At 44.8% G+C, this 24,196-nt stretch overlaps 1 protein-coding gene and 1 pseudogene across 1 annotated transcript; both read left to right on the plus strand.

Moving 5' to 3' along the window:
* Positions 1-15,292: 15,292 nt before the first annotated feature.
* Positions 15,293-17,591, plus strand: LOC145501294 (uncharacterized; annotated as a pseudogene).
* Positions 17,592-22,810: 5,219 nt separating this feature from the next.
* Positions 22,811-23,480, plus strand: LOC145501295 (uncharacterized). The gene has a single exon (XM_081480782.1). It carries the CDS (start codon positions 22,811-22,813, stop codon positions 23,468-23,470), a length of 660 nt encoding a protein of 219 aa, XP_081336908.1. The 3' UTR covers positions 23,471-23,480.
* Positions 23,481-24,196: the final 716 nt, after the last annotated feature.

A 24,196-nucleotide genomic window follows, 5' to 3' on the forward strand; every position in this document is an offset into this window, starting at 1 on the left:
TATTCCCGCCATTTGATTATTTTGGGGTCTTGTTATTGTAAAAAACAAATAGATGTCAGTTTTTTTATGCGTCTGCCCTCTTATTGATGATAAATTTGGCCATAATATTGTCAAAGTGGCTGTGGCTGTGGTTCTGCTGCCTCTTAGACAATGTTATGACGCAATTTAGCATCAATTAAAGGACAGATGAATAGAAAATGATGTCAATTTGTTAAATGATGCATGGACATGGGGATAAGAAAGGCTGATACGATTTAAAAGAAGCAATATCGAAGAAGAAGCTTGAAGAAGCAAGAAGTAATCAATTTCAAGAAGAAATTGTCCTTAAATTGAGTTATGACAATATATAACCAAAAAAAGAAGGGCTCTCTTTAACAATTATTCCACGAGCGCACGTTGGATATATAAACAACAGCCTCCATTTGGCGCGGAAATATGCTCGGATATTTGTCCGCGGACATTAGCTGTTTCGAGAAGCGAACAGTTTTCCAAGAGCGTAGCTCGAGGAAAACTGTGAGCTTGCATGAACAGATAATGTCCAAGGACAAATATCCGAGCAGATTTTTGCACCAAATGCAGGCTATTGTGCTTATCATCTTTCAAACATTTTTCGCAATATGCGCAGTTTTGAATAGCTGGGGAATATTCGGTCAAGTGATGTTTTGGACCAATCACGTGCGCACGAAAGTATTTGATGGATTATAAGGGATGATAGATAGCCAACGAGGCGCCTAGCGTTGAGTTGGCTATGATCATCTCATATCCAAGAAGCGCGAGTGGAAAAATTGTTTTATTAAAAATGACCCCAAATATTTAACAATTATTCCATGAGCGCGCGTTGGATATGAGATGGTATGACCAATCTCATATCCAACAAGCGCGAATGGAATAATTGTTTTATTAAATTCGGTACTTTTGTATTCTTGGAAATATAGCTTAATTTTCTTGGATTTTAATTTTACAAAACGACCGGAAGTCGATGTGACAAAACCAACAACAAGTGGGAAACCACATGACGTGCGCGGCGTTTGTAAAAGTAGTTGAATGAAAAATTTGAAAGCGAAGCAAGCGAATTTGCTGAATGAAATTACAGTCACGTAAAATTTAAGGAAAGTCTATCAAATGAAGGAGATATAAACTTGGTCAGAAAGTTTGAAAAGCGTTCGAGTCATGGAGAAGAGCCGAATAACAGTGTACTTGCACATTGCCGTTGTAATAATGCCGCGGAAAACTTTGATCGCAATGTGACACAAACGTTGTGCCAAAATTATTCTCGACAAGACCCCTTTCAGGATTCCCTTGCTTTGACAGCCTTGGCATTTCGAGCTGTATGTGTGGAGCTCATTGTTGGCCAGATTTAGAGTCAAGGACAGAAACTATCTTAGCGTCAGATTCATCTTCAGAATCTCCGGTTTTTCGTGGCTGGTCAAGAACCGGGCTCGCTTCGGTTCAGCTCAAAACACTCAACTCCTTGAGGTGTTTTTCTCAAGGACAGAATTGTTGGCGCTAGCTGTCGTTGATTCTGTCGTTGTGGTCGGCCAAAAAAGAGACTGAGATGAAACTAGGTCGTCCTCTGTAGCTTTGCGGGATTTTTGCTCTCGGCCCATCCAAGCTTGCTCAGTCGAACAGTTTCCTCATCTGCTCATTGGAAACTGGTTTCTTATGGACTACGCCGGCAATTATCCCTGTTTTCCTGCGGCCTTTTACAAATGCATATGCTCTAATAATTTATTTGCCTGATCAGAGATAATGGAAAACGGTTTGTTGTGCGGCGGCGTGCAAAGGAAATGATCAACCGGCGGCTCTAATGGATTTAATCAATGAACTTTTGCAATATGTGTCATCTTTCTTCCTCGCAGACGAGTAAAAACACTTCAACTTAACATTCAGTTCTTCTTTTGACCTTTCTTATATCGGTTTCGAAAATTTGGTGCCACCAGGACCAGCAAGCCATTCTGTTGAGGCAGACATTGTTTTTGTCACATAATCTTCATGAATGGGTAAAATCTCGCCGGTCATATTTTAATTTTGCAACTTTAAGGGAAACTTAACGTATACGTACCGTTAAATAATCTTATCTCGAACTTTGTGGCTTTTTTGTTGTTACTGGGACGGCATTGTCCATAATTTTCTGTATTTCTTGTGGAGATAGCTCACCGAATGTGCTTTTTTTCATCCATTTTTTTTGTCGACGAAACTTCGCTTCACGCGAAAAAGCTCATGCCGAGTGACATTTCCCGCTTTCATTTCCATATAAGGTCAAACGCAGGTATAATGGCTGGTAACCGAGACCCAGTGAGCCAATCAGAAAGCTAGAATTTTGCAAACCGATATAACAAAGGTCAAAAGAAGAACTGAATTTTTGTCTACGAGGAGGAGAGATGGCACGTATTACATCCACGAAATCCATAAGAACCGCCATTGATCATTTCCTTCGCACGCCGCCGCAACACAAACCGTTTTCCATCAGGCCTCAGGAAAACAGGCATTATTGCCGGCGTAGTCCATAACAAACCTATTTCCAATGAGCAGATGAGGAAACTGTTCGACTTAAGCGACGTCGGATCGGTCAAGAGCAAACATCCCGCAAAGCTACAGAGGACGACCTTGTTTTATCTCGGTCTCTTGTTTGGCCAAGAGGACGAGCAATTCAACGACAGCTAGCGCTCTTGCGAAAAACGCCTCAAGGAGATAAGTGTTTTGAGCTGAACCGAAGTAAGCCCGGTTCTTTACCAGCCACGAAAAACCATCACGGTGGCCTCGGAGATTCTGAATATGAATCTGACGCTCAAATAGTTTCTGTCCCTGACTCTGGATCTGACCAACAATGAGCTCCATACGTCAGGCTCGAAATGCCAAGGCTTTCAAAGCAAGGGAATCCTGAGAGAGGTATTGTCGGGAATAATTTTGGCACAACGTCGGTGTCACATGGAGATCAAAGTTTTCCGCAGCATTATTACAACGGCAATGTGCAAGTGCACAGTTATTCGGCTCTTCTTCATGACTCGAATTTGAATGCTTTTCAAAGCTTCTCCTTCATTCAATCTCCTACATTTGATAGACGTTCCTTGAATTCTACTTAATTGTTATTTCATTCAGCAAATTCGCTTCCTTCGCTTTCAAATGTTTCATTTAACTAAATTTACAAACGGCGCGCATGTCATGTGATTTCCCGCCTGTTGCTTTTGCCACATCGACTTCCGGCCGCTTATTAAAATCCAAGAAAATTAAGCTATAATTTCCAAGTATACAAACGCACCGAATTTAATAAAACAATTATTCCATTCGGGCTTGTTGGATATGAGATTGGTTATAGCCAACTTGGCCCTAAGGGCCCCGTTGGCTATTTACCAATCTCATATCCTGCAAGCCCGAATGGAATAATTGTTAATTATCTCCTACTATAAACGTAGGTAATTGGAGACAAAAAAGGAGGTGGAACAGCTGGAATACTGGGAAAACGAGAAGGCCTTCAAGTACTACAAGCACTACAAAAAACAGTGGTGGTTCCAGTTAAACTGATTCATGTTATCAGAAACCCGTTCGACAACATCGCTACAATGTGCACAAAATCTCCAGAGGTGCGATATCAGTTAGCAAGAAACAAAGTAAGCCAATTATCGAATAGCTTGTTTGGCAAATTCAAAATTGTATATATATATTTTTTGTTTTTACATTACCCCTACCCCTATCCCCCCTTTATACTTTATACTATATAGCTAGGACCGAGCTGCACTAAGTGTAACCTTCATCACAACGGCCGCTTTCACGCAGCTAGTAACAGCGTTGGTACAGCACTGGCCTCGTTAATCTTCAACAGTGCTGTGACAGAATAGCCAACGCCAACAGCCAAACAAGTGTTTTTTTTTTTTTTTCTTTTGTATGTTTGTTTGTTTCTTTTGGCTTCTTTTCAAACAAGGAGCAAATGGACTTAGCTTTTGTACGCATGTTCAGGCCAGGATAAAGTGGCCGTACGTGATAAAGAGGTGACCATGTTAACGGAGTATACGTAAGGAAGATTTCACTGTTATTGTGACGACGTACGAACTGGGGATTTTCTACCTGGTTCTTACGTTTTATAAATCAGAAAGGAGACTGCCTTTTTGCATTTTTCCTCCACCGAAATGTGAGAAGCTCACTTGTGTTTACCTGACAAACTATATCCTATTTCAATTTTTTCAGGTACCCAATGCCAAGGCCTTAGACTTCTGCATCCAAAGATACTTCAACCATACTCGGACAGTCCAAAAGCTTCACGAGATGTCCAAGTATCCAATCCTTGATGTTTACAGCCGCGACGTGATAGCAAAGCCGAGGGAAACTCTGCGTAAATTATGCGACTATCTTCATGTCACGTGTTATGACGAGTTTGTCACCTCAACGTTAAAGATTCTATATTCTAAGCCATCTAAAACCAGGTACTCAGTAGAGTGGACAGACGAACAGAAAAAGAGAGTTACTAATGAAATCCGCAAACTTAAGTTTTTGAAATCTTACTTTTCATTTGACAGTGATTAGTACGAGCTGGGGTTCTCAATGGAGCTCATTTCTATGTAAAAACAAAATATGGGCATAGGAATAGCTAAGAATACTTAGGACACTGTAAGCCGAGTAATTATCAAAGTGACGTTTATTTCAAGCAGTGTCTAGAGCAAATTTAACCGTGAACAAGAATGGATTAAAGGATAATAGAGTTAATCCCACGTATATCATAGTGGTTCCGTTTTTAGTTGATGCAACACCGTAAAAAATGCCCAATTATTGGCAAATAGGTTACAGCTCTTTGTGTGTAGGAAAAGACTACCGTATCAACTTTGAAGCCCGTTAAAAGCACCCTTCATTTTAGTTCTTAGGTTTAAAAACTCAAAAATTAATCAGGTGACCTCCATTTATCATTTAATTATTGAATTGTGATTTAGGTGTTAATAGTATTTTTGTGCCAAGGTTTAACAAATACATATGGGAGCAGATTCAGACCCTCCTTAACTGATTTGGGAATTTAAGATGACTTTCAATCAAACTTTACAAAACGCAACACATATCAAGAAAGTGCCTTATTGGCCGAGCGATAGGAGATAAATACGGCAAGGCCGCTGTTTAAAATTTCTCCGGAACATTCAAGGCCAATAAGTTGTCTTTTACATGGCTTTTTGTACTATTTCTGTAGCCGTGCTATCAGTCCATGGGTATGACGGGAGAACAATTTCCTAGATTTAGCCAATCAGAGCTCGCGTTATGTCGGCTGCAAACACAAGTCTTAAATTCCCTCTATCAGACGCCCTTGCAGGGAACCGTGGTAGTTGTATTGATTATCTTGCACAGGGTGGTTGTTTTTATGAATACAAATACCATAATTATTCCCTGCAGGGCGGCTCATAGAGGCATTCCTCTGGAAACTCGTATTCATGCACGCATTTTGTTTTGTTTTGTTTTGTTTTTCAATTTCGCCAAGGAAAAAGAAACAAAACGCGATTCTGTGTTTACTTAAAGATTAAAGATGTAAATAGTACATCCTAGATAGCCGGCCCAGGCGTAAACGGGGAAGGAATTGGGAAGGCGAAAAATCTGAGGAAGTAGGGGAAGGAACGCCTGCTATAAAAGCCAGACTTTAGATATAAAGCCCACCAATTTCCATGTAATCAGGGCCCAGAAACTTACGCGAGCTTCTGAGCATAACCAGGGCGGAGAAAGGTCCTCTGCAGATTTGTACAGCGTGAAATATATTAAATGCGCATCGACGAGTATTAAGAATCTGTTTGTCGACTCAAAATAAACATTTGCCAAAAAGAAAAAAAAAATGTAAACAGCATATGGACAGCTCTTGACCAAACAACGGCACGAGTCAAAAAATCGATTTTGCTCATTTTTTGCCCATAGATTGGCCCTAGCTAGTAAAAAACTGACCATAGTTAGTTTGTGCTAATGCAGCCTTTTTTGGGAGAAATTTGCGAAAAACGATTTCTCCCTGGTTGAGCTCAAAATCTGCTTCCTGTTATGTTAAATTTTCTGAAAGTTTGATTGCTTTGCACGTCGCACAACAGCTACTTGAGAATCTTTCAATGACCTTTATATTCAGCTCAGGTCTTCATGGTATGACTGAGCAAAAAATAAAATAAATCGAGGTTTCGTTTGAGCCCGAAATGAGATCGAGCAGAAACGCAAAATATTACAATGTGTTGCAAACGAATTATAGCACTAAAATATCGCCATATTTTTCTATGGGCTATAACTTCAAATGCCGTAAAAACACTTTCCACGGGTTAACTATACACCCATCTGTTTGAAAATCAAAAAACATCTCTGGGCAAATGGTTTTAAGTCGCCCGCCTTGGCCTGTGCTTCTCATAAATTTTTCCCTGAACCGCCGTGGGAATGTAAACAATTGCGTGACGCAGGCGGTCACCCTGAATACATAATTCGTTTCCAAGAAACCGCAGATGGCTATCTCAGAACATTTGGGTGAAAAAAGAAAAACATAATGGACCACTTTTAACTTTATATTTTGAAAGGCATCGCTTGGAAAATTCCGTTAATTAAAAACGCCAATTAAAAGCAATTTACTTGGAGTTCGGGTGTTACTGCTATGTCCTTTTAAGCTGTCGTTCCTTCTTTGATCGTGTTAATTACAAGAACGAGTTTTAGAACGAAAATCGTGCTAAGTTCATTTGTTAAGCGTAACGACAAGTTGATATTGTTGGTTTGTAGCCTTACGTGATCTGAAGGAACGCTACAGTGATTAAACTTGTATTTGTTGATTTCGACGGATCGATTTTCGGTTAAACCGTTTTATTTGTACCAGTACATGTAGTGCCTTTTCTCCTTCTAAAAAGTCGGAAAAAGTAAACTAAACAAACCCTAAACGTTTAAATCATAAATAAGAGGCCTCAACCGTGCCAGTGTGTCGGTAAGTTGTCAATTTGAACATTTACTGTGCTGGACGGATTGCTTTTCAGGTTACGCGAATGTTTCATTTCAAACAACTGAAATTCTCAATAATATTATCTTGACAGATATTTTTTTTCCTCAGTCTTAAAATTTATAGTTAGAGTTGGGCTAAACCCTAAACTGTTTTAGCGGCTAACCTATTTTTGACTAATTGCTTAATCAAATTATATACATATATTTCATTGAAATTCGCTGTTCCGTGACCGACTTCCGCGAACAAACAAGATGAATGTTCGCTGTTCATTTAAGACTACAATCCTGGTCAAAAGTGTTGGGACAGTTCACGGCAGATGACTTCACAGGCGGCTTCTCTTAAGACCAAAACCGCGCAAGCCCGCCTACCCCCCTCCCCCCTGTCAATGTTGATAAAAATCTTGAAGAAAAAAAAACCTTGGCGATAGCTTCAGAATAGCCACGTTTCAAGAATTGTTCGCCTCCTAGAACAGTATTCTCCAAATAAAGAGACGATAAGATAGATATTCACGTCTTATTCCCATAATAACGATTTTTTAGCAATCACGCTCGGTTCCAACACAACTGTCTAACCACTTTCTATTGTCCCTTTTTTCCTTTTTTCCCACGTCCGATCTAGTCTTCAGAATAGCTTCATTTTCTTGCAACTTTGCTAGGGGGAGGGGGTCAATCATACTTGCAATTATACTCGTGGGTTCTAGCGCGCAAAAAGGGGAAGTGTCCCAACAACTTATGGCATGGATTGTAGGTTTACACTAGAGGAAATTGTTCCGGATTCGTGATGAATCGGGAACGTTTTAGTGCCGGATTGATTTTGCCGTTTACACAAAAGTGGACGAATACGAAATAAAAGCTCCCCGGTTTGGTCGTGTCTCCGGAGATATTGAATCCAGAATTTAAAGTGTGAACTTTGAATCCGAAAACTTTTGAATCCGGAGAGTTTTGTCGTGTAAACGATTTTCTCTCGACCCGGATATTTTTTCGCCTGTGATCTTTTGAGTTTGCGGTGGAACGAAAATGGCGGATTACATGATCCAGTCGTAGTCGAGTCGTAGACACATTGATGGCCATTTGATGGCTGTCGCTGGCTGATTACTTCGTGCTGTTTCAGGTGTAGGTAATCACTTTTATAATAATGCCATGTTCCTCAGAAACCCAATTTATCGACGAAACAATATTGACGTCCTCCATACATTACTGCGCAGATGACGACGATGGCACGATCGAAAACCTCGACGGTTCTAGATATTAAGTAAAGACCAGAATAAATGCCTGGAGGGACCTGACATGACGGACAACAGTACCGTGGTCAGCGAGTTCAAAGAAAACTTCAGACTGTCTCAACCTACCCCTAGTCTTATTTTCGGAGGCATTTTGTTTCTCGTTGTCGAGGCAACAAACTGCTTGTTAACCCTTCCATCATGAATGTTCCCGGAGTTATCGTCGTGTGTAAACGGTTAAGAATCCGAATATCTTTTCACTGTAAACCCCTACTAATCCGAATACTTTAAAACTGATGAATCCGGAAACTTTTACGAATCCGGAAAAACTCCTTTTGTGTAAACCTAGTCCTAGATCGACCACTGTAATGTTTATTTGTCTACCAGTGTTATGATCTGCAAGTTTCAGTTAATTAATCAAACAACCAAAGTAGAAAAGATGGATTTTTTTCCCAGTATGATTGAAACTTAAACCCAAGTTCTTCCTCGGCTAATTCAATTCAAGAAATTCCGAGTTTTCTAGCTCAGGTTGAACATATTGGGTAGGTACAAATTTTCTACACAGCTTGAAGAGCTGAGATGCCGTCACGCAGTTAGTAGTTTATAGAATTTATGGTATTTCCACTTGACTGTATTTGTCAGTAAATGATTCGATTGCCATAAACCATAGAGGTTGGTTAAGTGTATCTCTAAAACTGCCACTGTATTGTAAATTATCAGTGAAATTAATAAAATAAACAAGTGTTAAAATCATTTCCCGGAGCACTGTAGTCACGTCCTTTATCGGGGATGTCGTGGGTGTTGCAATGCAAGTGAAAAAATATATATATTTATACTAACTTAAACAAACAAACAAAAAAAAACATTTTCCATTATTTTATCCACACAACGTTTCAAAAATTGCTCTCATCGGATTGTTGCAAACGAATATTTACTCGAGAGTGGCTATCCGCGTCACGCAATTGTTTACATTCCAACGGCGGATTTTGGGCAAAATCTATGAGAAACACAGGCCAAGGCGGGCGGCTTAAAACCATTTGCCCAGAGATGTTTTTTGATATCCTAACAGGTGGGTGTATATTTAACCCGTAGAAAGTGTTTTTATGGTATTTAAAGTTATAACCCGTAGAAAAATATGGCAAATTTTTTATACAATAATTCTCTTGCAACACATTGTGAAATTTTGCGTGTCAGTTTGATCTCTTTTCGGGCTCAAAACTTACTTTGATTTATTTTATTTTTTGCTCAGTCATACCATGAAGACCTGAACTGGATACAAAATCCATTAAAAGATTCTTAAGTAGCTGTTCTGCGGAGCGCGAAGCAATCAAATATTCGGAAAATTCAGCAAAACCGGAAGTAGATTTTGAGCCTACTAGTGAAGGACGCTTATAGGGGCCGTAACCAATCAGGAGGCAGGGATTATACAACGTGACCTTGATCTTCCCATACATTCTTCTAAAGTTTCAAATCCAAGATGGCGCATTGATGGGGCAAAAATGGCGCCCACCGGAAATGACGTCACGCGCATGCCCAAATAAGGCGCGAGCCAATGCATGAAATCGAGGACGTCACGTGCCTGGTCAAATAGGGCGCGAACCAATGAGAGATGGTTAGGGTGTGAATAAAAAGGTTTGTGTGAGTGTCGAGTTGGTATTGTTGTTTCGAGATCGACAAGAAGATGGCCTCGGAGGATAGCAAGAAGACGACGACGGTGGAGGTGGTGGAGATTCCCGCGGGAGACTTGCCGGACGAAATTCCGAGGAATGAATTTGCAGCGAGAGTGTTGAAGGCTGTGAAGGATAATCTTCTTGGAAAGATTATGAAAGACGCAGTTAGTGACAGTACGAATTACATCCTGAAGAAAGAGATGACGAAGCTGGCCGATGACGTGATTAGGTTCAGACAAGCCATGTCTACTAGGATGCTTAATGACGAGTCTCTGTCGGATAAGGACCCCGTGTGTTTGGAGAGGTTGCCAGCGAGTTTTGAGGCCGGATGGAAAGAGTGGAGGAGCGGTTGGGAAAACAGAGAAGAGTTGGCTTACCAAGCATTTTTAAAAATGATGACGTCACCACCACCAGAGTGAAAAAAACACAAGATTTTTAATGCCTGTAACAAAATTAATAAAGATCCTTTAACGAGAGAATGTACATGGTTTCTTGTGTGATTTTTTGCATCGTTTTGAGGGCTTGCACATCATTGGTTCCCTGGTGAACGAGGGATAACATCATTGTCTTGGGGGTGAGAAATTCTCCGTGAAGGCCTGAGGAGGATTCGAAAACGCGTCCGAAGGGCCATACATCGGAGAGGTCTCCTCTCAGGTACCATGGGTAGGGAAAATGTTGGGTGAGGAAGATGAGCATGACATCTTCGTCTGGGTGGAGTTCATCCAAATAGATTTTACAGGCCAAGGGTCTCTTTGGAAAAAAGAGAAAAAAATGAATGCCCCGGCCAGGAATCTAACCTAGGTTTCTGAGGCCACAACTCAACGTCTTAACCATTAGACCACCGAAGCGCTTACCTCTTTAGTACTTGTTTTTGGGGTTGTCATTGTAGGGTTCGCCGAAATTCACGGTTTTACAATGGGTGCAAACTCTTTGGGAGGGGCGTAGCCACCAATTGTTGAGGGCTTTACAGGTTCCGTGATAGAATTGGTTGCAACACGTGGTGAGAAAATAGTTGTCGAGCCCGTATTTGTGAGTGTATCCTTCACTACACCAAAGACATCTTGGATTAGGAAATGACATGAGTCTGAAATGGAACAAAAAAACATTTTTTTTTTATTTTTGACACTACACTTGTTAATTACAGGATGGGACGTGTGCACGATCCTAATGACCTGCGCCCTCTTTTTCTTCTTCATCATAAAAGAAAGATTTGACATGTTTGACTCTGTTCAACGCCTCTTCATAATGGTTTCCCAGAAAGACAGGTTCGTAACGGGCGGTCTCCTTATTGTGGTACATGCCATAGATGGCCCCGCAACAGGTTGCCCAGACGCACCCTAGTCCCCAGGCTTCTCTCAGCGGTCTACTGACTGTGTGGACGAATTTGTCGTGGGTCCCATATTTACCCAATTCTAGGAGCGGTTGGCGGCAGCAGGGTCTCGATTGCTTGCATACATAACAGCTGTTTTCCATTCTAAAAAATTAAAATAGTTGTTTGTAGGCGTTGAGAGCCCAGTCCACATCTATTACTAAATCGTTAATCTCATCTTCTTCAGCGAACCCCATCATCTCTTCTAGAAACAGAAAGGTTTTCTAGGTCACTGTATAATGGGGTCTCTCGATTCTCTTCTTCATCCTTCGTCCACTCTCGCACCCGCTTTCCCAAGGTAGTCAACTCTGCATTACAACGCTCTAACACTTCCATGCTATACTCACTTGAAATCCAACAGCAACAGCAATAGAAACAGCAACAGCCACAGTCTTTTGTCAGCGCTCATACAAGTTTCACGAAAACTCAGAGTGCCGTGAACGGTTCGACTCGCTTGTTTTATACGCTCGGTGAAACGGGGTCCAGTCTACTACCGTGAGGGGCGTGGTAGGGGATACCCCCTATCCCCTGTGTCTATAGGCACACGTGACTTAGGATTGATCTGTGAGTGGCTGGACGGATCTGCATAAAGCGAATCGGCGTCGTTCGCTCGCCACTCTGAGTTTTTGAAACTTGTATTGAGCGCTACCATGGCCTTGAGAGAGATTTATCTGCAGAACCATGTACCTAGAAAGCCTGACATATCGTATGAAGAAGCGATCGACACCATGGATGGCGACTGGGTATAGTTTTACGAGGAAAATGGGTTCCCCATACGAGATTTGTTGGCGGGTCGCCGTTCGGTCATACGTTTCAAGGAATCGAGTCAATTGGAGGTGATGATTCACCAGGTCCTCTTCTTTATGGAAGAGCAGCGTGAAAATTGGACCTGTAGCCAGTGCCGCTATAGACGCGCAGAGTGGGTGTTCGACAGAACTTTACACAATGCCATCATTGCAGTTCGAAGGAACATTGTTTGGAACCTGAAGGTGAAGCCGCCTATGGACAGAGTGACATTTCACCGAATGATGTTGTGCTACAATTTCGAACCGTTCCAGACTCACTGGACTCGCATACAGAAGAACACGGCAAGGCGATACATGAACGTTATAAACTTTTATTACGAAGTTTTCAATAAATGTGATCAGAACACAATGCGATCGATGATCGATGCAGAAGACAAACTGCAAAACTAGAAAAAAATGTGAATTAAAAATCAGAGTGTTTTTTTAAAAACTGTGTGTGTGTGTTTTTTTTTTTCATAAAAAAAATGGGCGGGACGAGGTTTCGATCCTCGGACCTCTGGGTTATGAGCCCAACACGCTTCCACTGCGCTACCTTGCCTTTTTTAGTTTGGTTTCTGTCCATCTATCTTCTGGACTTTGTCCGTTGATCAGTTTAGCTTCGGCGACCCCTCGTGGGGGTTCGTTGATCCATTGAAAGAACTTGCAGGTGCGCTCGGGGCACTTGAGATAGAGTCTGTCTGGGTTGGCAGCGGAGTGGGAGGTGGCTAAGACCAGGGACTTGTTGCATAGGCATCGGAAACGGGCTGGGTCGATGGTCTTGTAGCAGGGGTGGATCTGTTCGGTGACGCGTTGCAGGTAGGTGCTCACTTCACTAGCACCACATGTCACATAACACTTGGTGAAGAATCTGGAAGAGGAGCATCGGTAATACTCCCAGGTACTACCATCGGGGGTTTCCACACTCCCGAATTTCATTTGTACCCAACAGCGCGGGCAGGTGTGATCTTGTGTTTTCAGTTGGTCCAGGAACTGATCGGGGTCGAATTCCTGCAACACTTGTACTTCGGTGAATTCTCCTTTGTCGTCCACTTCGGGTGGCACTTCTCCTACTATGACGTTATCTTTCTTGAACTTGTCGAGTCCTATCAGTGACATGCATCCGACTTGAATGGCAGGTAGCTTTGAGTCTATGATTTTAAGGAAAGAGATGAGTTAGTATCCCAACAAGGTATTTTCTCGTAGCATTGTTTCTAGGATGTGTCTGGTTTTTCGCACGTTTTTGGGGGTCAGTCTTAGTCGTTTGACTGAAAAGGCGCTCCAGGGTTCCGAGAAGCCTTTGAGAGGTACGGTGGTCCAACTGACAGAGTCCGGTGTGATCTCTTTGAGGAGTACGCGTTCTTTGAAACGTAGTCTAGAACGAGGTTTTTTGAATAGCCATCTATCTAAGGTGGATTGTAGTAGTTTACCTTCTTCTTCTCTCTTGGGGATGTCCAGTTTCAGTTTCTTACGAGCCTCTTTCTTTTTGGATGATTTTCTTTTCTTATCGATTTTTGGGACCTCTTCGGGTTCGACGAGTGAATCCATGACGCCTGCGAATGACTCGTGATGGAATGCGTGGTTCGACTTTATAGACGGTTTTTTACGACCAATCGGAGAGGTGTCAGGTGATGGGATCATGCACTAGTCTTCATTCTGATTGGTTGTGTGAAAAAATGGCGCGTGATCAGTGAAAGTACGTGTACTGAGTGAAAGTGGAGGTACGGCGCGGGTATAAAAGGAGCACGCTTCTCGGGTTGAGAATCATTCTTGACTTGCTCGTGGTGCGGTGATGTCTCATAGGGTTTTGGATGAGAGAGACGTGGAAGAGATTATTGAAGATCTGAGACAAGAGTTGAATCGAGCTTCTAAGTTTTTGGAGAGACTCGAAGAAGGCGAAAGACCGTTACATGTTAAGATATTTGACTTGGAGTTACATCTTGTCTCCCCTTTGTACTATAGGCTTCAGAGGCACTTGATTGACTGGGGCGACCGAACGATCTATCCTCATTTGTCGGGTTTGGAGATCACGAAGAGAGCGGATCGAGAAGGAAAGAAGTTTAACGAGTTAGTCGGAGAGTGGCCAAGATGACTTACTACAGCAACTCTAACCAGATTCAGGAGCTAGTGAAGGAGATTGTGGATGAGAAGGTAAACCCTTTGGGATCTCTCGATACCATGTCGAACGTGAACGTGTACATTTTTGACAATCTCTTTGAACCGTTAGGGAAATTACCCGAAGGTTCCTGGTCCTTTGATCTCTTGATGAGACGCCGTCCTGACTGGGGTGGTATGATTTTGGAGTTGATGAAGAGGAATGAAGTGGTGTATCTGTTCTGTGGTGAGTGGTGTCGTGTGCTGTACAGAAAGGGCTATAACTATTTCAGTTTTATTCGTAGTCGGGATCCTGCCCTGGATGCAGAGCGTACCTGTTTGATTGTCACGAATAACATCACGTACATGATGCGTGAGGCCATCCGTGATCTGTTTGAACCCTTGCGGTTCGCTCGAGACGTGGCACGACGGGTGTTGGAGGCAGACGAGAGTCCCAATGTGAAGTCGTTACTGACTTTCAACAAGGGCGATCACAAGGAAACTTGTCTGAAGTTGGAAGAGTTGATCGGTAAGATCATGCGTCAACGTGATCTATGGAAGGATCGGTTTTTCTTTCGTGCCATTGACGCTGATGAGGATGAACTTTGTGGTGTCTGTAAAGAGAGTATGCGTCAGGCATTTTATGTGAAGGGGGATGAAGAGGAGGCCCTGAACTGGAGACCCGGTAAAGGGGATTGTTTTTGGAAAAATTTTAGATATTATGCCATGGATTCCTTCGAGGAAGACTATGATGAGGAGTATCGCCAAGATTGTAAGAACATGGAACTGCCTGACAACACGTCCGGATTCACATCCGAGGACGACGAAGTGTGTACTAATCAGTAGTCTTTCGCCTTCTTTTGATAGCCAATCAGATTTGTTTTTTCGTAAGAACCAATCAGGCACGACGTTTCTGTACCTATAAGAAAGTTGAAATAAAATTGGGTTGAATCATTTTTTACCATGTCTCAAGCATTGAGTTGGTTGATATCGAGAGTGTGTGCGACCATGACCGATCGATGGAGTTGGATCACCTTGTGTTCCAAGTGCACTAGAGTCTATGCGCGATACGGTGAAGGTGAACTCGTCCCCGACACTTTCAGTGATTCGCCCTTGGAGGTGTTTGACTATACCGACGTCGAACCCAACGTGATGCGTTTTGTCGCTTATATCTTGTGGTTGAAACAACAGCCCGATTCATTTAAGAAGTAACTCGATGTACGTGAACAACGTTTTGAGTTGTGGAGACAGTGCGTTTACAAACTTTGGCGATTATGAAGAAGAAAAGTCAAAAGAAGAAGAAGCTTTCGACCGGGACGTTACTGGGACGGTATCGGGATCCCTCCAGACCCGGTAGTCTGGGCGGTCTGACGCGATTCGCCAAGGCCAATAAGATCTCGGTACGACGTGCTCGCGAGGTCTTGCGACGGGATTTGGGGTACTCGTTGCACAAACCCAGACGTCGTCGGTTTCCCACGGTACCGGTCGTGGTGTTCGGAATCGACGAGCAGTGGACGGCCGACTTGATCGAGGTGATCAATATCGCCAAGTACAATCGAGGGTATCGTTATCTCTTGACGGTTGTGGACGTGTTTTCCAAGCACGCCTGGGTCCAACCCTTGAAGAGCAACAGGGGTAAAGCGGTGACGGAGGCCATGGCTAAGATCTTGAAAGGAGGTAGAAAACCCATCAATCTTCAGACGGACGACGGGAAGGAATTCTACAACAAGACGTTTCAGGATTTGATGAAGCAGAAAGGCATTCATCATTTTTCGACCCATGGGGATACGAAAGCCAGTGTGGTGGAACGGTTCAATCGGACCTTGAAAGAACGTTTGTACCGGTACTTCACCGTGCAGAATACGTTGAAGTTTGTACCCGTGTTACAAGATCTGGTCAAAGGGTACAATCGATCGTATCATCGCAGTATCAAGATGGCTCCCGATCAAGTGACTTTGACCAATAGCGAGGACGTGTGGGAGACTCTTTACGGAAAGAAAAAGGGAAAATTCAAGAAACCTCAACTCAAAGTCGGGGATCGTGTGAGACTGAACAAGAAGTTCAGACAGTTCAAGGAAGGGTATTTACCCGGTTGGACCGAAGAGGTGTTTGTGATACGTAGGGTGCGTTCGGGTAAGGTCCCCACGTATAAAGTGGAAGAATGGGATGGGACGTCGGTCGAAGGCACGTTTTACGCGCAAGATTTGCAAAAGGTGACCGTGGAAGACGACGATCTGTTCCGTATCGACAAGATCGTCAAACGAAAAGGGGATAAAGTCTTGGTGCGTTGGAAAGGTTGGCCAGTCAAGTACGACAGTTGGTTGGATAAAAAAGACGTGCTCGTGAAAAAGAAAAAAAAAGTGAAAGACGTGCAGTTGCTGAGCAATGCCAGTACGAGCGAGTTCCCGGACAACAAGGTCAACAGTTTCAAGAATCGTCTGCCTTACCCGCTCACGTTTGACGCCGACAAGGAATGGAAAGTGGGATTGGTGAGCGTTTCTTACCCGATTCCCCCGTCACGACCGCATCAAGTACCAGTCCATCAATCGCACGACTTTGACGATGACGATACGTTGCTTAGTATTGAGTGGACCATTGAAACGTTTCTCAGGCAATCCGATGGTTCGTGGCCTCCGGGGCGATACCGCGTACCATTTCACGTCACCGGCAAGGAACTGAACCGTGACCGACACAAAGTGACGAGTGGTAGATCTCTCATGCAATACCTCATCAATCGTTTCACGAAAGAATGTATCATTATATGGATCGCGCAGGTGAAAGTCTACGAGCGCCGGACGGAAAAAAATACTACCCCGTGTTTCGATGGGAGGGGAATGATTTGACTCTGGACAACACCGACACGTTCCTCGGCGAGTCCGGAGACAGACAACGTCCCAGAGTGTTTTTTGGTCCTAAACTGGTCAAGACTTTGGGTTTGATTAACGAGGAATCGTATTACTCCGTTCACTTGACTATGAATATGATCAAAATGTTCCAAAACGACACCGTCCCATCTGATTTCAAGAAAGACTGGGCCAACCATGACGCCACTCGCATTCATAACTTTTGGGATTTGGGCAGCAACGGGGTGTTACAGCTCAGTCCCTATTGCAACTGGCGCTTCAGTTACCTGGACGAGGAATACGCCAAGGTCTATCGTGGAGTCATCATCCATCCGGAGCTCCCTCCTCCTCGCAGTCCCATGTACTTGTATTCGAATGTAGGTCGTAACACGATCACTGGGAATCGAGTGACGGACCTATTGAGAGAAGTACCCCACGACCCTACCAAGACGACGTACGAACCGTCTCAGATTCAATATAAACCTGTGCGCAGCAATGTTTTGGATATAGTGGAGATGCAATTGGCCGAGAACGACGGGAAACTGGTGGACTTTGAATCGGGCGTGACCTCGGTGACATTACACTTTAAGGATGAATGAGTCTCCCGATGACTTTTACGTGCAGTTGATGAGCAACGCCAGTGCGAGGGAGTTCCCGGACAACAAGGCCAACAGTTTCAAGAATCGTTTGCCGAACCCGTTACAGTTGAGAGAATCGGGATGGAAAGTGGGTATCAGCGACCTCTCTTTTCCGTCTGCTGTTCGTAAGATGGACTTGAAAGATTCTATTCTGTTTGAAATCTGGTGGCTCGCGATGGCGGATCCAGACCTCGAAATATACTCTCATGTCGCTGGAGTGACAAGAGAAGTCGATTTGGAATTCACGCCGAGGACCGGTACCGAGTTACTGAACATGATACGAGATCGATACATGTGGAGGATGAGTTTACGAGCGCCGGTCGACGCGACGATGTACAAGAAAAAGAGCAAACCCGACGATCCCACCGAATTGCTGTACACGGTCATGCATCGGGCCGAGAATGGAGAATGCGTCCTCGACAACTCGAGAACGTGCACCACCCTCGACATCAACGGTAAACGCGTCTACCCCAAAATGTCCATTGGGATCGAATTGGCCAAGAAGATGAAACGGGTCAAGATTGGAACGTTGGATAACGGACAACAGGGTTACGTCTTGGGACCCAACTTAAGAAAAGAATTTCCCCAGGAAGTCGTGCCCACGGCATTAGACTTGATCAAACCCATACCTTCAGGGAACGAGATATTTTACAAGATCGACCCAGACGCATTACATTTGAGTTGTTACATCAATTGGGTTTTCACGGACCTGGATCGTAGTTACGAAGAAGCGTTTGGTCACGATCGTCGTTCTTTGTTCGTGTATTCGAATGTGGGACAAAGTATGGTGACGGGAAATCAGGTCACGGATCTGTTGAAACAAGTTCGTTACGATCCGGGTGTAGTCGACTTTCAACCGAGACACATCCTATATCTACCGGTGCGCACGGCCGTCCTGGACATTGTCGAGACGCAAGTGTCTGAGAACGACGGACAACTGGTGAACTTTGCTTCGGGTGTGACCACGATCACGTTGCATTTCAAAACAAGATGAGTGATTTTTACGTCAGCTTACCCAGTCACAGCAACAACAACGAGTTTCCGGAGAACAAGTCCAACAGTTTCAAGATCAGGCTACCCAATCCCATACGCCTGGAGGGAAATGGGTGGAAAGTGGGGATGTGTAGCATCGCTATGTCAGATGCTCATGTGACGCTTCCTTCCTTTACCGATTCTGAAGATAAAGTCACCTTGGCCTATACCGCATGGAGACGCGTTGAACCTCGAACTTCAAATGGGCATTCGTTTGGAGAAGCTTTATTCAGCACCGAAAATGTCAGAGAGGTTTTCAGCAACGTGAACGGAGTTGAATTCATGAAATCCATTCTCAGCTACTTCGAAAAGGAACGCATCTTCAAATACTCTGGACCGAGATCAAACTCAAGATATGTCACGAGTGATGGTAAAAGAACCTACGTCGCGCTCAAGTGGGAAGGTGAAGACCTGGTCACGGATAACAAAGACATCTTACGTTCCAGAACGGATACACCTGCATTACGATTTAACGTTGATCTGGCTTTGAAAATGGGATGGATCCTGGAGAAGGGAAATAGTTACGTGATTGGCCCAAACTTGCGAATCGAATTTTTCGATGATGTCATTCCAGACATTCAAAGCAATGGAGACCTATTTGATTCTGATGGAAATCGTGTTTTTTTTCAATGTCGTAAAAAACCCACTCAAAAATGCTGATTTTTTGAGACTCAGCATCTTTTGCAATTGGCGTTTTCTGAACCTGAACAAAGCTTTTGAAAGTGTGATTGGAAGCAGTTCGCGTTCCTTGTTCGTCTACTCCGACGTGGGAGGTGGAAGTGTGGTAGGAAATCAAGTCACGGATTTACTGAGAGAGGTCAACTGGATTCGAAGAGGTGCTGGTGTTCAGTACTTCGAACCCACTCACATTCAATATATTCCCGTGCGCAAGGAGGTGCTTGACATTATAGAGGTGCAAGTGGCCGAGACAACTGGAGAACTGGTGAAATTTGGGATTGGCCATACGATCGTGACGTTACACTTTAAGAAATCATGATCGGGGGAACTTTGATACGGTTTCATCCCGACGGATACCAAACGGGTTCAGGCATATTCGGTCAGGTTTGGAGAGGCATCAAGAAACGAGGTCCCGGCATTCTCAAGGACGTTCTGAAAGAGACGGCCATCGAGGGTCTGAAAGGTTTAAATTCGGGTGGCAAAGGAGGAAAGCCCAATTGGAAAGGTGCACTCGCCGGGTTAAAGCGAGGTGCCATACGAACCGGGAAACGTAAAGCGTCGCAAGAGATACAACGTGTGTTGGGTAGTAAAAGAAAAAGAAAAGACCTGTTTGGATCATGATTCCCATCTACTTGAGGCGCGTGAGACGTCTCCCTGGAGGAATACGTACGTATAAAGGCGGTTCGATATTCCAGACACGCTCAAAACGTCCAAACTATCGTTGGGTACAGTCCGCACTGAGATGTGTACGACGAAAAAGACGACGTAGACGACGATGACGGACCTGGTGGCTCATGCCAGGTCGGCGGGGGTTCGTAACCCCCGCCTGGACATGTTCCAGACCCCTCCCACGGATCTAAGCATGTCGTCTCGACGTGTGGTGAGAATCAACCCGTTTAATACGGGGATCAACCCTGTGACGTTCCAAGTCGATCCTCAAGAAGACTTTATCGACTTGAACGAGAGTTTCTTTGAAGTGGAATTGACCGTTAAGAAAACTGGCAATACGGATCTGCTGACAGCGGATGTCCTGGGACTCGTCAACAATCTGGCCAACACCCTCTTCAAACAGATCAATGTGAGATTGAATGGCACTCTCATCAGCCCTCAGACCGATACTTACCACTACAAAGCCTACATTGAGGCTCTGTTGAACCACGACCGAGACGACGGTGAAACGATCCTGACACCCAATGGTTGGTACAACTGTCGCGGTGTACCCGACGAAGGAGATGCTGATGAATTGACAGCCAATAAGCTGGATTTTGGTACTCCTCACGCTGATTTTACTGCTTTACCACAAGACCTAAAGAACCTAGTCCTGGGACGAGCCCAGTTTCTAGATGGAAAATCAGTGACTTTGAGGTTCAAACCTTACCTGGAAGTGTTTCATCTCAGCAAGTTACTGGTACCGGGCGTGCAGATCCAGATCGACATGTTTTTCAATGCCCCAGCTGCGTGGACCATCCGATGGCATGGTGCCAGTACTCTCAGACTGACTGAAGCCGACGTGAAAGTGAGATTGTTCCTGTCCCAAGTGAGAGTGACTCCCTCGGTGTACCGAGAAATCATGTCCAGCATGAAAGGTGGAAGAATGGCCACCTACCCCACGGTGAGAGGTGAAATTCGAACCTACTCTCATCCCAATGACAATCGTCATTTTGAGTGCAGCAATCCTTTCCACAATAAGCTTCCTAATCGGTTAGTGGTGGTGTTGATGAAACAAGCTGCCTTCAATGGATCCGTCACTGAGAGTCCGTTCAATTTTGGAAAATTCAATCTCGCTTCCATCAAACAATTGGTGAGAGGTGAAGAGTACCCCTACGAGACCTTGGAACTCCAACACGATGGGGACAGTAAAGATCAGAGAGGCTACTACAGATTCCTCCAGGGCTCAGGAGCTTTGTGCAGGGGAAAAGGAAACATGGTCAGAAAAGAGGACTGGGGGCACGGCAAGAGATGCAACATGTTTGTATTTGACAATGCAGCCAACGGATGTTTGGACAGTCCAGTGTTGAACCCCAGGCAGGAAGGTGAGCTGCGTCTGGTGATCGATTTTGGAGGCAACCCAGGAGAAAACCTGACCATCTTGTTGTACGGCGAATTCGAGAACTTGCTGGAGATCAACGAGAACCGAGTCGTCACGTACGACGTGTACCAATGAGAAAGAAATGGAGAAAGTAGCCTTGAATAATTTACAATTGGATCATTTGGCCCGAACGAATCCGTCACTCTGCTGTATTTTTTACGGAACGGTACCTTGCGATCGGCTTCCCAAGACACTACCTCAAGAAGGACCGACCGCTTGCATCGTGAACACGGACCCTCACGATAAACCGGGTATGCATCGGATCGCTTTGTGGGCCGACAAGGACAAGTGTGAGATCCTGGACAGTTACGGACTCCCGTTGGACGTATACGGAACCGCCGAGCCGCTCCAAGAATGGTTGGACCGTCATTTCAAGTACCATATTTTCAACGGCAAGAGTCTACAGTCACTCCTCAGTCAGAGTTGCGGCGACTACGCCCTGATGTTCCTGATCGACCGAGCCGAAGGTCGTGACATGAACGCGTTCTTGAGTCGTTTTAAGAAAAACGAGTTTGTAGAGAACGATCGTAAAGTAGGACAGATGTTAAAACGTTTGATCGTGGACGAGTTGGACTGGCGCAAGATTTGTAAAACCCGGTGTCACCAGGACACGTGCGGTTCCTCTAGAGGAGTGCGACATTTGTTAAAGTAAGCTGTTGGAATAAAAAAGTGTTCATTTTGAGAAAAGATGTTGCGTGGTGAGGTTAGATGGTTCCCTCGATTCCTAGAACTGTGTCGAGACAGGTATCTCGACTTGTCCTCGGATAATCCTCCTCGAAAGGTCCTGAAACTCATTTTGGATTGCGACAGTTATCGTCGAGTCCGATTCATACTTGATCAGGAAAAAGATCATTTACTTCGATACGACCTTTTCCACTTGCGTACGAGAGCCAGACTTCAAACAGACGCTTGCAGAGATTATAGGTGTTACCCTTACTGGCACGTTCTTCGCTACGGCAATGAGTCCTTCCGACATCACTTTGCGAGTGCATAAAAGGTGCAGTAAAAACTCACTTGGTCATTCACTTGCAATGAACGCCGAACTTCAAGAGCTCTACAGAGCCTTGATGAACAGTCCGCAGAGACTTCAAGACGAGTACAACGCGAAACACAGTGTCCTCAACACCGGTGAGTTACCGTCCCCGGTGACAACGCGCAGGAAACGCAAGAGAGCGACAGCCATGCCGACGCTTTCCAAGAAAGAAGATAGGAAAAGAAGAATGAAAAAGAGGCATTGGTACGAGGACAAGTTCGGAAATTTGAGTAAATTCGCGAAGAAACCTCGAAAGAGAGCGCCCTCCAAGAGAGCGCCCTCCAAGAGAGCGCCCGCCAAGAGTCGAGCCAAACCACCCATCTGTTTCAATCGTAGAACCACCCTCTTGAGTCTATTGAAACGCATCCAAGCCGTCAAGACACCATTGGCCAAGTTGTTTGGATAAAAACCGAGCGTCTCGATACCATTTACCATTTCAAGATCATGGAACGACGCCAAGCGTTTCAATTTCAGACCCCGTCGAGTTTGTTGATAGCGGGTCCGTCTGGCTGTGGCAAGACGGTGTTCACCACCAAACTGCTCTTGGAGAACGGCGACTTGTTCCAAGAACCACCGAAGAGTATTCATTACTGCTACGGATCGTGGCAAGATGGTTTCCAAAATCTCAAGAAGGGAGGGGTCAAGTTTCACGAAGGTATCCCCGACAGCGAACAGTTACCCCGATGGTTTCCTCGAGGGGGCGTTTTGGTGCTGGACGATCTGATGGACGAGGGTGGCAACGACAAGCGCGTGTTGGATCTCTTCACTAAACACTCGCATCATCGGAACATCACGGTGATTTACTTGTGTCAGGATCTATTTCCTAACGGAAAATTCGCCAAGACCATTTCCAGAAACACTCATTACATCGCGGCCTTCAAGAACCCGCGGGATCAGTTAGGGATACGAAATCTATTACTGCAATCGTTTCTCACGCGATGGCAGGACGTGTTGGATACGTTTCGAAAGGTCACGGATCGACCTTACGGTTACATGTTATTGGATCTTCATCCGGCCAGTCAGGACGATCAACGCGTGTTCAGCCGCGTGTTAAAAGACGAGGGATTCGTACGATGCCATCAGTTTGATGCAACGTCATGTTGAGGAGCGAAGTCGAGTGGTTTCCGCTGTTCATTCACCTGTGTAAAAATAGGCTCAACTACGTCATGAATCCCAATGAAACGGACTACGAGCCGATGAGACAGGTCACAGAATGCGATAGTTATCGTCAAGTACGATCCATCATAAATACATATTATGGTGAAGGTTTCGAGAGTTTGGTTCATACACAACAAGTACTCGCCAAGAAGAAGATAGAAAGAGAGAGGGGGAGAGAGAGAAATGAGTTCTGGTAATGACGAATTCAATTTTGAAGCTCTGGACGATTATTCGCCGTGGGGTTCGCCGGTTCCAACGGGGTCTCCGGTTCCGCCTGCAGCGGGTGTGGGTCTAAGCCTGAACACCCCTTCACCGCAGTCTTCACTGGCGACACCACCCCTGCGAGGGGCCTCGGTCGGGGTAGGCACCGCTGGCACGGGCACGCCACGTGCCAATGTCACGGCGGGTGTCGGTAGCGCTGGCTCGGGGGCATCACGCACCAACGTCACGACTGGAGTGGGTACGCCAAATTCGTTGCGTCGAATGGTAGGACGTTCACCCACAGTGACAGACGCCACACCTTTGGCACGAGCTACTCGAGGAGGGAAACGACCGAGACGCGTCCCTCGTCAAAACACGCCGACGTCCCCCAGTGATGCCCGGAGCTGCAGAAGAAGTAGCGCTATGCTAGTGGAAGAAGACGACGCAGAGGCGGAGGTGGAGGTGGAGGTG

The sequence above is a fragment of the Orbicella franksi genome, chromosome 10 (genome assembly GCF_964199315.1).
Source record: "Orbicella franksi chromosome 10, jaOrbFran1.1, whole genome shotgun sequence".
Classification (NCBI taxonomy): domain Eukaryota; kingdom Metazoa; phylum Cnidaria; class Anthozoa; order Scleractinia; family Merulinidae; genus Orbicella; species Orbicella franksi.